We start from the raw sequence: 13910 nt of genomic DNA, 5'->3' as shown, positions 1-13910 counted from the left end.
GAAATGTGAGATTCCAAGAGAGGAGCGGCATACTCTATCGAAAATATCTAGATAGGCGAGGAATAGAGTTTGACCAGGTAGTCATACCTCAGGCGTATCTTCAGGGTTTGTTTAGTTTGGTGCATGGAGGATCATGGTCAGGCCACTTAGGCGTAAAGAAGACGAAAAATCGTCTTTTACAGGAATACTACTGGCCTGGATGCTTTAAACATGTAGAGAGGTTTGTAAAATCTTGCGATGTGTGTCAGCGAGTGGGTAAGTCGGAAGATAAGGCGAAATTTCCAATGAAGCTGGTACCCGTAATCACGGAGCCCTTTCGTCGGTTGGTAATTGACACAGTAGGTACTTTGCCCAAGACAACTTCAGGCTACCGTCACATCCTGACCTTAATCTGCCCAGCTACAAAATTTCCAGAGGTGGTCCCGCTAAAAGAGCTAAGTTCCGTGGAAGTAGTGAACGCACTTCTGTCCGTGTTTGCCCGGGTAGGCTTTCCTGCCGAGATACAATCAGACCAGGGCACCATTTTCACGAGTGCCTTAACGACAACCTTTCTAGAGCAGTGTGGCATGAAATTATTGCATAGTTCAGTCTACCATCCACAGTCGAACTCGATAGAGAAGCTTCACTCCGTGATGAAGCGAGTGTTAAGAGCCCTATGTTTTGAACGAAAAACTAACTGGGAAATGTGCTTACCTGCAACGATGTTTGCACTAAGAACTGCACCACATGAGGCAACAGGATTTACGCCAGCGGAACTTGCTTATGGCCGCAGGCTGCGATCTCCTCTTCGTATGCTGAGAGAGTCGCGGAAAGGTCAGGGTGATGATCCTGTAGTAGTGGAATATATGTCCTCACCTTGTTGGATCGTCTAACAAAAGCCCAAGAACTGACCGAGAGCGCGATGACCAAAGCACAGCAGAAGGCTATGCTTTACTATGATCGAACAGCTAAAGCGCGACACTTTGCTGTAGGAGACCGGGTAATGTTGTTGAGGCCCTCCCAAAAGAATAAGCTTGAAGTGCAATGGGTCGGCCCGGCCGAAATTACTCGAAAATTGTCTGACACCAACTATGTGGTAAAATTACCAGGAAGTCGTAAAGTACACCAGGTGTATCATAGCAACTTACTCAAGCCCTATAAAGAGAGGGAAGCCATTGAGAACATGACTTTAAATGTTCCGGAAGAGGTTCCGGCAGAAATTCCTGAATTAGCTCCCGAATGGACGAAGTCCCGATCAAGAAAAGAGTTGAGGATTTAGTATCAAAGTCACAGCTGACAATGAAGCAGAAGCAGGAATTGCGTGGTCTTTTGACCGAGTTTCAGGACAGATTTGTAAGCGAGCTAGGCCGGACATCCGTCCTCACTCATGACATAGAGCTTACCTCGTCGGAACCGGTAAGATCTAAGACGTATCGGGTGTCACCTCGCCGGCTTGAGCTAATAAAAGCAGAGGTTAACAGGATGCGGGAATTGGGCCTGATTGAGCCGTGTGAAAGTGATTACACTTCCCCGTTTATTCTTGTGGAGGTACCCGGCAAAGATCCGCGTCCTTGCGTAGACTATCGTAAGTTAAACCTCATCACCAAGGATCAGACATACCCAATTCCCCACATTGAGGAACGCGTCGAGAGGGTAAGCAGCGCGGAATTTATCTCAACGCTAGAACTAGTGAGGGGTTACTGGCAGGTGCCGCTCACCGAGAGGGCGAGCCGGTATGCTGCATTTATTTCACCATTGGGGACATTCCGCCCTAAAGTGTTGAGTTTCGGCCTAAAGAACGCGCCTTACTGTTTTTCAAACTTAATGGATAAGGTTTTGCGGGGTCAAGAGGACTTTGCATTGCCTTACTTGGACGACGTCGCCATGTTTTCCTCGTCCTGGCCAGAACACTTGGCGCATTTGAGAGCAGTACTGACACGCCTACGCGAAGCAGGTTTAACGGTAAAGGCGCCCAAGTGTCAGCTAGCACAAGCAGAGGTACTCTATCTCGGGCATGTTATCGGTCGAGGGCATCGCCGTCCCTCTGAAATGAAAGTGGCAGCTATCCAAGACTTTCCCCAGCCCTGAACGAAAACCGATATTCGGGCTTTTCTTAGAATAGCTGGTTACTATCGTAGGTACATTCCTAGATATTACGACATTGCCAGCACTCTTACTGGCGCGTTGCGCAAGACCGAGCCCCAAATGGTCGACTGGGATGAGGAGAAAGAAAAGGCTTTCCGCGTTTTGAAAGCGGCTTTGTCGAGCCAACCTTTGCTTAGTTCACTGGACTACTCGAGGCATTTCATAGTCCAATGCGACGCTAGTGATAGAGACATGGGGGCAGTTCTTAGTCAAAGGGTTGAGGGGGATGAAGAGCATCCCGTCCTCTATATTAGCCAGAAACTCACCCTTCGCGAGCAGGTTTACAGCGCTAGCAAAAAGAAATGTGCGTGCTTGGTTTGGGCAGTCCAGAAACTGGCTTGTTATATTGCCGGAAGCAAGTTCATTGTGGAAGTGGACCATTGTCCTCTCACCTGGCTACAGACCATGTCCTCTAAGAACGGCCGCCTGCTGCGGTGGAGCCTCGTTTTGCAACAATATGCGTTTGAAATACGCTACAAAAAGGGTGTAACGCTACAAAAAGGGTGTAACGCTCCATGGCAACGCTGATGGCTTAAGTCGATGCCCCTGACGCGAGAGGATGTCTCGAGAACTCTGGCATTTTTTTTCCTGACCTAGACAAGGGCTAGTGATTGTTTTTTTTTTACTCTTTTAGGTGTACTTGTGTGAAAACGTTGAAGACACGGCTATCCAGGGTTTCGGGTTCGGTGTGCTTCTAGTGTTGTTGTTTTGTGTCACCTTAACGTATGAGTAACATATTGAATAAATTGTGTATTTCCTTTATTATCAGTTAAAGGGAAAATTGCCTGGTGGAGTTTGGCGGAATTGTCCGGCGCTCACCGGCTGAGTAGTTGTGTTTTCATGTGCGTATGTGATGTCTGTTGAGCCCACAATGAAGCAGGTGGTGCCCTCTACTTCATCAAAGACGGTCGTCACCAAACCGACTGCCGGCGCTGATCTCTCCAGACAGTGGCTGCAAACCTCAGCCCATCGATATCTTCACCCCCCCGCGCGAGAGACTGTTACGACTGGCCCCAGCGTCGGGATTCTCCGAAGGTTTGCGAACCCCTCTGGGAGATCGTCGACGCATTCCCGGGATAGCCTGCACCTGAGACGGCCTTGCAGCCAAGCGAAAACAAAGGTCAACGCACTGGTTTTGCGCTAGGGAACCAAGCAAGAGGAGTTGCGGGGAGAACCGGTTCTTGACCGACTGTGTCGTCGACCCCCACCTCCCCATTCAGGCTCCTCCCTCTCGCCGGGAGAATTCCGGAATCTGCTGTGCGTTCATGACCATGTTTGGGCATTTTTAGGGCGTCGTGACCATATTTGGGCATCGTGTTAGGTTGGGCCCCTCCATGTGTTGTGAGGTATTTCCCCTCTTTCATGGCCGAGGTGCCGGGGCCACCGTATTGGCTGACGATGCGGACAATGCGCCCAGTGTTGGCAACGTGGCACTATAAAATGCTGAAGACGTTTTGTATCTCTCTCTCTCTTCTCTCTTTGGATCAGCTGATCACTTCTCAACATATAAATAAATCTCTGTCGTTCGTTCGGGCGCTTCTTCTCACTGAATTGTCGGACGATGAATCCTGCTACGGGGCCAGCTACCGAAAACGAGACCGGCAGGACCCGGAGTCCCAACAGCGTATAAGCAGACGAGCGTTGTCTATCGTACATAGAATTCCCGGACAGTCACAGCCATCATGATTGCATGACGAAGCAAGGCGATCCGCTTATTCATTGCCCGCTATACCCACGTGCGAAGGTACCCACTGTGTAGCTAGGCATACCCCACGTGACAAAATATTGTTAGTGGGTTCCATGGTGCTGCTCAGAATAGGGCTGTCTGTCTCCTTGCTGGTAAGTCTGCTAAGGGCACCACGAGAGTCGGTGAAGATGGCAACCTTCGGTGCTGGTAACCCTTCTTGTACGTACTTAAGGGCGATATCAATCGCTGCTAGCTCGACCGTCACTGACGATGATGGGTGCGGTATTTTAAACAACCACCTGATATCGGTTGAAGGGCAGAAGAAAGCTGCAGAAGCGCTCAGGCCATCGCTGCGTACACAAGCGTCCGTAAATACTTTTGCATAGTCTTCGAAGTTTTCAAATAAGTGTGAAAGGGCTAATTGGTATCGTTTCGAAACAGGCTGGTCACACTTTTTGCGTATTCCTGAAATTGACAGGTGGGTAGACAAGGCACATGGTCTGTGCTCTGTCGATGTTGGCAACTCAATATTTTCGACGGAATTGCCTGTATAGTCATTGAACAAAGCCGCCAGTTTACCCATCCGAGAAAGTGGGCGTTGTAACAGCCTGTTAAGGAGTGTCTTGCCATGTGGGGCTCGGTTCAGATGCTCAATGTGATGTAGCGCTGTCAGGTCAGCTTGCAGCTTTAGCGGCAATTGGTGTGCTTCAGTCAGTAGTTGGATGGATTGCGCTTCACGAGGTAAGCCAAACAGTACTCGGAGGGCAACACGATGATCCCGTTCCAGCTGAGACATTAAAGCAGGCGGTACAGTCAAGACTGGCAAGGCATACAACACGCGAGAAAGTACAGCTGATTGGTAAGCCTGTAGTGCCATCTTCTGATCAATGCCTACATCCCTAGCAATCAAGGCGGCTACATACTTGAACAGGAACAGCGATTTTTGCCTCCCAGATTAAACAGCAGGGCTCCAAGAAAGGCGATCATCGATGATTACACTCAGGTAGCGATGTTTGTGTACCCAATGTGTCGGTGTGTCTCCGAGGTAAAGCCTGCTAAGGCATCGACGAGCGCGTTGCCTTGCATGATGCGCGATCGCAGCTGACTTTGCATGTGAAACCTGCAGGCCAACTTCTACCAAGTATTCTGAAGTTGAATTCAGAGCTCGCTGCAATATACCACGAAGACGTGGACCATGGTGTGACGGACCACTGACCCAGAGTGCGATGTTATCAGCATAAATCACTAAGACTACAGAGAAGTTACATTATTGCAGTAATCGGCTTGGAAGTCCAGCAAGTACGCTGTTAAAGAGAAGCGGTGACAAGACGCTGCCTTGCGGGGCACCACATTTAACAGCGTGAGGTTGACTCTGTACTTCACCAATGCGCGCTTTCATTCTCGCGCTCAGAATGAAAATCGCGGTGAAAGTGTAACAGATGACCTGAAATTTCTTCATTCATCAATGCACAAATGATCGCCTTATGTGGCATCAAGTCAAACGCTTGCTGTATGTCAAGAAATAGAACATACGCTGAATTTCTGTATGCTCGAGCAGATTCAAGCGATGATACAAGATATGCTATGCCGTCGAGGGCTGAACGGTGGCGACGAAATCTGCTCATGACATCAGGAAAGAAAGCGAGCTCCTGTAATCTGGCGTCCATACGAAACAGCACCATACGTTCCATCAGCTTCATAACATTAGAAGTTAGTGATATTGGCCGGTATTACCACAGAAGTTGTGCAGGGCGACCAGGCTTTAAAATTGGCTTCACCGCAGACAATTTCCATTCAGCAGCAATCAGACTCATTTGCCGCACTTTGTTTTATTCGTCAAAAATACTTTGATGAGAGACCTCATCCATGTTTCGCAAGGCTTGGTACGTAACACCACCTTCGCCTGGTGCAGTGCGATGGTAACAGAGGCAAAGTGCATGACGCAGCAGCTTGGCCAGGGTAAGTTCACAAGGAAATGCCTTAAGAAAGTCAAACTTCAGATAGACTCTCAGTGCTTAAAACTTGTGCGGCAGCACAAATTTTTAGGGGTTATTTTAGACAGACGTCTGTCTTGGGCACCACAGATAAAATCATTAGAGGACAAAGTCAACTCTCTAATCAATATATTACGGCGACTGACCGGAGTGAGATGTGGTAGTTCATGTTCTTCTTTATTGCGTGTACATTCAGCAATAATTCGACAAAGAATAGCTTACTCTGCCCCGGTTTTACATGGGATATCACGTAACTTAGAGGAGAGGATTCAAAGATTGTTGGCCAGAAGCCTTCGTATATGTCTTAGTGTACCGCGAGCGTCTGCCAGTGCTTTAGTAATTGCGGAGTCTCGTCAACCGACTTTCCATGCTATGAGATTTGCGGAAACTTTCCGGCATTATCTTCGATTGGCAACTCAACACGCTGATCATCCCCTATACCGAGCTAATCAGGAGAGATCAGCTGCAAGAATGCATAAAAATATACTAGAATTCAAGAGTTTACTGCCTAGCACGAATACTGGCCTCCATGTGCATCCCATCCACCATGGCGACTCTCTATTCCAGATATTACAACTTCGATTCGGGGAATAAATTGTAAGAACGATCTGCCCATAATCGTAATAAAGCAATTAACTTTAACACACCTTTACACTAACTATGAAGACTATATTCACATGTACACCGACGGATCATGTCTGAATCAAAGCTCCATGTAGGCATTCTTTGTACCTGCATACCAAGCAAGAAAAGCTTTTAAACTCAGCCATTTCACAACATCCACAACGGCAGAACTCTATGCAATACTCTGTGCTTTACGCTTCATATGTTTACAGCCAGGTCCACTTCGATGGGTAGTTATCAGTGACTCACCACAGTCCTCATTAGTTTCTTTAAAAGGAACCAGCTTGGGAAACAAAGCTAGTGAGCTCGCATATGAAATACAGAGGACGTACGCTATAGCAAAAGATTTAAACCACACTATAATGTTCCAGTGGGTGCCAAGCCACTGTGGAATCACAGGAAACAACATAGCTGATCACATTGCACGTGCAGCATATGAAGAAATTAATATATCACTGCTACCTCTATCGATGAGCGATGCACGTTGTCTAATAAATAAGATGAGCTGTCTAAGGAAACCCGGTTCGGAAATGGTGCGCACAACTCTCTGTTGTATAACATTGATCCTGGTATAGAATTGAATATTCCGTTAAAGGTTAGCCGATCGGTAGCAACAGTCATCCATAGGCTTCGACTTGGTACAGCCTACACGAAGGCTTTCCTGTACAAAGTAAGGAGAGCTGGCAATCCCACCTGCTCATGTGGAGAAGCTCAAGAAGACGTGGAGCATATTCTTCTGCATTGTAAAAAATCATGACGAACCTCGAAAAAATCTTTTTAGAAAACTCAATTCTTTGGATAAGCGACCTCCATCAATTGCAAAAATCTTGGGTCCATGGCCAAGAGGAAAGCTACAAGCCACTGCAGCACGTGCAGTCGTTCACTTTCTGGAGGAATCAGAAATAGCTCGAAAGTACTAAACAAAACACAAATGTTAACCGCAGTATGTTTCAAAACAGTATTTTCCTACTTCGTTACGACATTTTGGGGGAAAACCTTTCTGAAAACATGTCAGTATTTAAGCGACAAGATCACCTTAGACGTTTTATTGAACGTTCACGTTCTTGTGTGAACACTTAAATTGGCGTGATAACTTGTGTGGATTTCTTTTTTTTTACAAACTCAGTGTGGTGCGGACACAGTTCTACGCAGTGTGGACTCATTTCTGTGTGGTGTGGACACTCAGTGTAGAAAAACGTGAACTCATTGTGTAAGTGTTGTGCTATGTACATATGTATAGCCTTGTGTTTGCTACTGAATGTGCGATGATGACTTTTGTGCAAGAGAAGAGGAGTAGCCATCGCCACGCATTGGCACCAACCTCTCCTTAGATACATTTAATAAAAAAAATTCTGCCTCATCTATCTTACATGAAGGTCCATATAAAATTGGTACGGAACGATGACTGGCGTTGTCTTTTGACATAGGAAAGGTGAAAATATTGGCAAAATCTTCCGCAAGAATTTTCGGAGACCGTCCAGTCGTGATGCACAATGCTGTAGTTGGGTTCTTGTTAATAAAGCACAACGTCTAGTCTTTGTCCTTCTGTTCCTTGTCCGCCATGTTATTCAGTCGTTTATCCTTCAGCGCCATACCAACCCAGACTTTGACTAAAGGCTGCAACTGCAGCCTTGACGAAGAAAAGTCCGCTTGTCAGAACGTTGGCTCTATCACACTGCCCAGTTTACGGATTTTTGTCAGGACGCGTCGAGACACTCATAATCACTTAACTGCACAAGGAAAGCGTAATGGTAGATCTGATAATTATTCAGAAAACTAATATGCAACAGTATCGGTGTAGAACGTTGCTTTGGAATAGATAGTGAGGATATTGAAATGGTAAAGGGGCCGTCTATGAGGACAGGTATTCACTGCAGAGCCGAATCATAAGACTGAATTAATGAAAAGGAGAAAAGTGGGGTGGAGAAGTTACTTCGAGCAGGCATCCGCCAATCATAAATAGTATTTTATCACTATTCCTCAAGGGTAATACATATAACAGTTACGTCTTACCGGCACTTACCCTCAGGGCCGAAACCTGGGGGCTTACAAAAAGGGTTGAACTTAAATTGAGGACGACGCAGCAAGTAATAGAAAAGAAAAGGGTAGGTTTAGCTTTAAGAGACACAACGGAAAGTGAACCACTGGTCATTGAATGTAATAAGGTGGATTCCAAGAGAAGACATAGTCACGAAGGGGAGAAAGAAATTCAGGTGAATAGTTGAGATTAAGAAGTTCGTGAGTGTATCGTGACAACAATGAGCGCAAGACCGGATTCATTGGTGAAACATGGGAGACGCTTTCGCTCTGGAGTGCGTGTGGTAAGGCTGATGATGATTTCCATGATAAAAACGACTGCGGTTGTTGTTTTTTTTTATGAACAAGGAAAGGTTTAGCTATTCGGAGAGTGCTCATTTCGTTTTTTTATTTAAACGCAGCTCTGTCTCCCACTATTACAAAGTTATATGTAGAGAAAGGCTCTGCCTAGAAGAAACACAAGCAATCCAATGATATCTATACTTTCGTCTGCGTAGAACGAAGGTTATTGGTTAAGGAACGGGGTCTAGCGTCAAGCAAGATGGGTGCTACAGAAAGGACAATGGTAAGTCAAGAGCCTGCCCAAATGAATTCTAGCCATTCACTTAACAATGGGGCACAAGTACTATGCACAGAGCTCGGTGAAATTTGAAGCGAACATATTGTGCAAGTTATAGCACGAAAACTCGAAGATCTTCGCGACCACGAAAGTCAAGCAAGGCTGCCAGATAAACGCATGTGGCTGATATCCTTGGTGAGAGTTTTTATCTAGTGCTAGCAGAGTTGCATTTCACACATGTTTCCGTTGACTTCTTTGATTCTGAAAGCCCTCTCTTCTAGCGGTGTACTTGTCATTCCTAACACGTGCAGATCCGATGTCATTGGAAGGAGAAGAATGGGTCGAAAATCGCAGGTTCTGCCTCCAAGCGCTCAGGGATATCGGCTTCGCCAGGCCGTCAGTACAGAACAACATTTTGGTAAGGACCAAACGTTCTTCTTGCTCATGTTATTATCGCATCATAAAAAGTCACAGCTTTGCCGCAAAGGCGAAGCAATTAACGCGATAGCAACAAATTGAAAGGTCACACGCAGAATCTAAAGCAGATCCAAACGTGCCCCACGTTTCTCATGCACAAATGACACACGAAACGTATTCAAAGGTACGGATGCACGCAAATAAGCATCTTATTTGTTACTTTGCTGTGTCTGAAAAGCACGCGCTTTCCGCAAACGGAGACTGCAATGATTGCAGCGACCTTTGTGCGCCCGGCAACTAGAGCAGAATCGTTCCAGGCCAGCCCAAGGCCAGCCAAGACGTACAATCCTCCCCTCCTCGCCACCGCGAGATAAGGGCGCCTGAGAAAGTGTCGCTTCCTTTTTCTAAGCCTGTCAAAGTACGCGTAGTAGATTAGAGCTGACTTCGCCGTGCGATGTGGCGACGCATGCTCACACACACAATGTGATTCTTATATGAAACGAATATAAAATTGAGCCCCGTAACTGTCCCTTAGGGGGAGGACACCTCAAGGGTAGCTCACGAGGGATGGTGGTAAGGCGAGATTAATAGGATAGGATTAAATTGTATAGAGATAGAGAGAGTGGACGGAGAGAGTGAGACGCAGGGAGAGCCACATACGGAAGTGAGGAGAAGATAGGAAAGATGGACCTGGTCGCAAGAGTCCGAGGATGGAGCACCACTCTGCGACAGCTATTGTCGACGTCAGGAGACGGCGTAGGGCGAGCCAGTCGACCAGAGATCGAAGATCGCGGCGGCACAATCAGTCGGCATGAAATCCAGTGAGCGAGTCCCACGCGCTCATCGCGCTGTCTTGCTGGTAATGCTGAAAACACGATTCCCCCCCCCCCCCCACCCCAAGATGCTGCTGAGAAGCGTTGACTGGTAGATATAAATAGCTTGCCATTTGACCTGAGAAGGACGTGCGCAGCAGTGGCTCAGTATTCTGCTTTCAGCCACGCTAGTGAACGGGCGCAGGATGCAGGGCTCCGTCGGAGCGGCTTCAGCGGTCCTTGAGGGCCACGGTAACAGGTCAACTGAAGAGTACCAAGTGATTCTGCCTCATCTGCCAACAGGGCCCGTTGCCTTAAATACTGTGTTTTTGCATAGAGACGTTCGAGCGAGACCCGACAAGGTTGAAGACTTCAGAGACGCGTTGGTCTCCACTGGAGTGCTAACGGACGTCATAGCACTCGGAGCGTACCAGAATAATCACGTCTGGGTGGTTACACTGAACGGAGAAGACGCGACGAAGAAACTGCTGGCCTTCAAGGAGCTTCAGGTGAAGGGACACCGGTGTCTCATCGTTGATCCCCAGGACCAGCAGATAAAACTGCGGCTTCATTGGCTGCTTTATGGAGTCGCCGATGAGGATGAGCGGACGGCGTTCGCGGCCTTCGGCAATGTTGTCGAAGTAAATCGAGAGCGCTGGAGAGTCGACGGCGTCAGCGACAAAGCGTCGACGACGAGAACCATGCTACTAAAGTTGAAGAGTGGAGTTACGGTGGAGGACCTTCCGTACCAAGTGCGCGTTGCAGGGGAAGTAGCCCTAGTTGTGGTGCCGGGCAGGCCTATGCAATGCTTGCGGTGCAAAGGAACTGGTCATGTACGGCGAGACTGCAGGGTGCCACGGTGTTCAATTTGTCAGCGATTTGGACATCGAGACGCTCAGTGCGTCCGGTCATACGCAGCAGTTACGAGCGCTGCAACGTGCGATGAGATCGAAGAGCAGACAATGGACGCCACTGAGGCGGAAGACGCGGCTAATGGGCCAGGAGAGGCGGCTTGTTCTCTGGTTGAACGCGGGCTGGTTTCGCCTGAAGATTACGATACAGTGTCGGAACCCTAGGAGAAAGAAACGGATAAGGCGGACATCATCCAAGAGAATTCCACTGAAGACTCACAAAGCCAACTGGTGGACACGTCGACGCAAGCGGCAACAAGACGCGACATGCCAACGCACAGAATAACCCGCGGGATCAACACAAGCTCGGCGGTCAAGCGTTCGCTGGAGCAATCTGCGGGCACTGCTCGCGAGATCAAAGTAGAGGGACCACCAGTGAAGGCGACACCGGCGCGGCGCTCGGGCCTCAGATTGAGGTCCAATCTACCTGTGAACCGACCAGTTAGCACGCGAAGGGACCAGCAGCTAATTGATGCCGGACCACCGGATGGTCCCGGAGACGTCTCGCAGGGAGCTAGACGTACACGGTAAGCACCATGCTCCGGGCCTACCCGCTCTTTTCTAGTGAGGAACCATGGCTAGTCACTGGGCACTGAGCTTTGCAACCTTAAATGTTCGAGGTTTGGTCTCCAAGAAAAAGCAGGTTCAAGTGTATCGCTTGGTAATTGACCAAGATATTGACGTGTTAGCCGTGCAGGAGACAAAAGGGGAAGGTGGCGAGGAGACCCGGAGCATGATGCTGCGGTTTACGTCTAAATATTATGCCATAGTTAGTCACGCAAATGGAACTTCGGCCAGTTGTGTGCTTTTTGTTAAAAATATTCCGGAATTGATTGTTGAAAGTCACTTTTCTTGTGACTTTGGTACAACAGTGACTTGTGATTTTAGTACTAGTGAATTTAATGGCGCGTCATTTGTGTCTATGCACCGAACGTGGAGGCAGACCGAGAAACTTTCTTTTCGTTAATTAAGCAACATTTACGGACACCAAAACAGCTTGTTTTATTGGGAGATTTCAATTGTTTATTGAACGCGAAGGATAGAATTAATAATCGCCATGTGTGAGACAAAAGTGTTGAATGCTCTATGACTTGCTGAATGAATCTGACCTGGATGATGTTGCGGAGTGCCTCGAAGACGGTCGCGGAGTTCAATTTACGCATTTTCAGGGAACCAGTCACGCACGTCTTGATAGGATATACATGGCAGGGGAGACGCTAGCTAAAAGCAATAGTTACACAGTCTTACCTGTCTCTTTCTCTGACCATTGTCTTGTTTAATGTAACTTGGGACTTAAACAAAAAGAAAACAAATTTAGTTGGGATTCATGGAAGTTTAACGCTAAACTACTTCGGGATGAGATTTTTAATATATTTGAAATTGAGGAATTAAGAACAATAAAGTGATCGGAGCCTGTAATGTTGGCGAGGAATGGGAGCTTTTGAAGCAAAGCGTTAAAATGAAAGCCATATTGAGATCTAGTACTTTAATATATCAAGAAAGAATAAAAAAATGAACTCAGAACAACGCTTAAGAAACTGATAGCATTAGAAAGCAAGGAGCCCGGTGCATATAAGGAAGGTATTCGAAGGGTGAAACGACAAATTGAGCTAGTATAGCAGGAACGCTACAGAGGAGCCCTTATTCGAGCGAGAGCAGAGGCGTGGGCTAAGGGGGAGACTCCTACCAAGCGCGCGCTTGGAATCGAGAAATCACGAGCGCGTCGTAATTACATCGACGAAATATAGAAAAATGAAATTCTGCTAAATACTAACAGCACTATCGCTGAAGCTTTTTTTCGGTATTACAAGGGTCTCTTCGCAGCCGCATTAGTAGATGTTACGAAGTTCAAGGACACTTTCTTGAGCCGTATGCAGCAGTTATCCCTCGAAACGAAAGAAGCGTTAGAGAGGCCTATAACCGTTTCTGAAATTGAATATGCAATAGATAGTCTCACCGCTGGGAAGTCGCCGGGGCCTGACGGTCTCGGTGCGGTGTGGTATAAAGCTTTTAAAACAGAAGTTTCACCAGTGTTACAAGCTGTCTTCAAGGAAGCCTATGCAATCAAAGCATTACCACCTTCATTTGCCGAGACGCACACTATTCTAATACCTAAGACGGATGACAAAGCAAAATGAAAACTAGTTTCGTCATTTAGGCCCATTTCGCTAACCAACACTGACTACAAAATACTCATGAAAGTATTGGCAGGCGAATTGCAGTCCGTAATCACTGGGATAGTTGGGGAGCACCAAACGTGTGGCATCAAGGGGCGCTCAATATTGATGAACACACACACAATGCGATGTGTCCTTGAGAGTTGCGATGCTTTTAATTATCATGTTGCGATCCTTAAGCTTGATTTAGAAAAGGCTTTTGACTGCGTCCCGCAAGATGTGCTATTCTTCATACTTGAACATGTCAATGTCGGATCGGTGATTACAGAGGGCATAGTTTTGGCGTATAAGAACTCTACTACACGACTAATTATTAACAAGATCCCGCGGTCTCCCATTAAGCTGGAACGTTCTGTACACCAGGGCTGTCCGGCAAGTCCACTCTTGTTTGCATTGTACATAGAGAGCTTGTGCTTGACCATAATAGAAAACGAGACCATCCGTGGTTTCAGACTGCTTGACGCCGAGGTAACGGTTTTGGCATACGCTGATGATGTAGCAGTGTGTTGCACCACCAAAGAAAGTGTACAAGAGACAGTTGCCGTTTTTAAAAATTTTGGAGAAAAAA

The 13910-nt window shown here is 47.1% G+C and overlaps 1 protein-coding gene across 1 annotated transcript in view; it reads left to right on the top strand.

The window, feature by feature from the left end:
- Positions 1–13910, top strand: part of LOC119173720 (cytochrome P450 2F3) — an 80606-nt gene that overhangs the window by 50805 nt on the left and 15891 nt on the right. Inside the window, exon 4 of the mRNA XM_075894401.1 lies at positions 9337–9443. Within this exon, the coding sequence (XP_075750516.1) occupies positions 9337–9443 (107 nt within the window). The remainder of the gene's footprint in view (positions 1–9336; positions 9444–13910) is intronic.

This window comes from Rhipicephalus microplus, chromosome 5 (assembly GCF_043290135.1).
Source record: "Rhipicephalus microplus isolate Deutch F79 chromosome 5, USDA_Rmic, whole genome shotgun sequence".
In the NCBI taxonomy this organism is placed as follows: domain Eukaryota; kingdom Metazoa; phylum Arthropoda; class Arachnida; order Ixodida; family Ixodidae; genus Rhipicephalus; species Rhipicephalus microplus.
The sequence above is the reverse complement of the archived record's forward strand: the minus strand, read 5'-3'. Positions and strand labels throughout refer to the sequence as shown.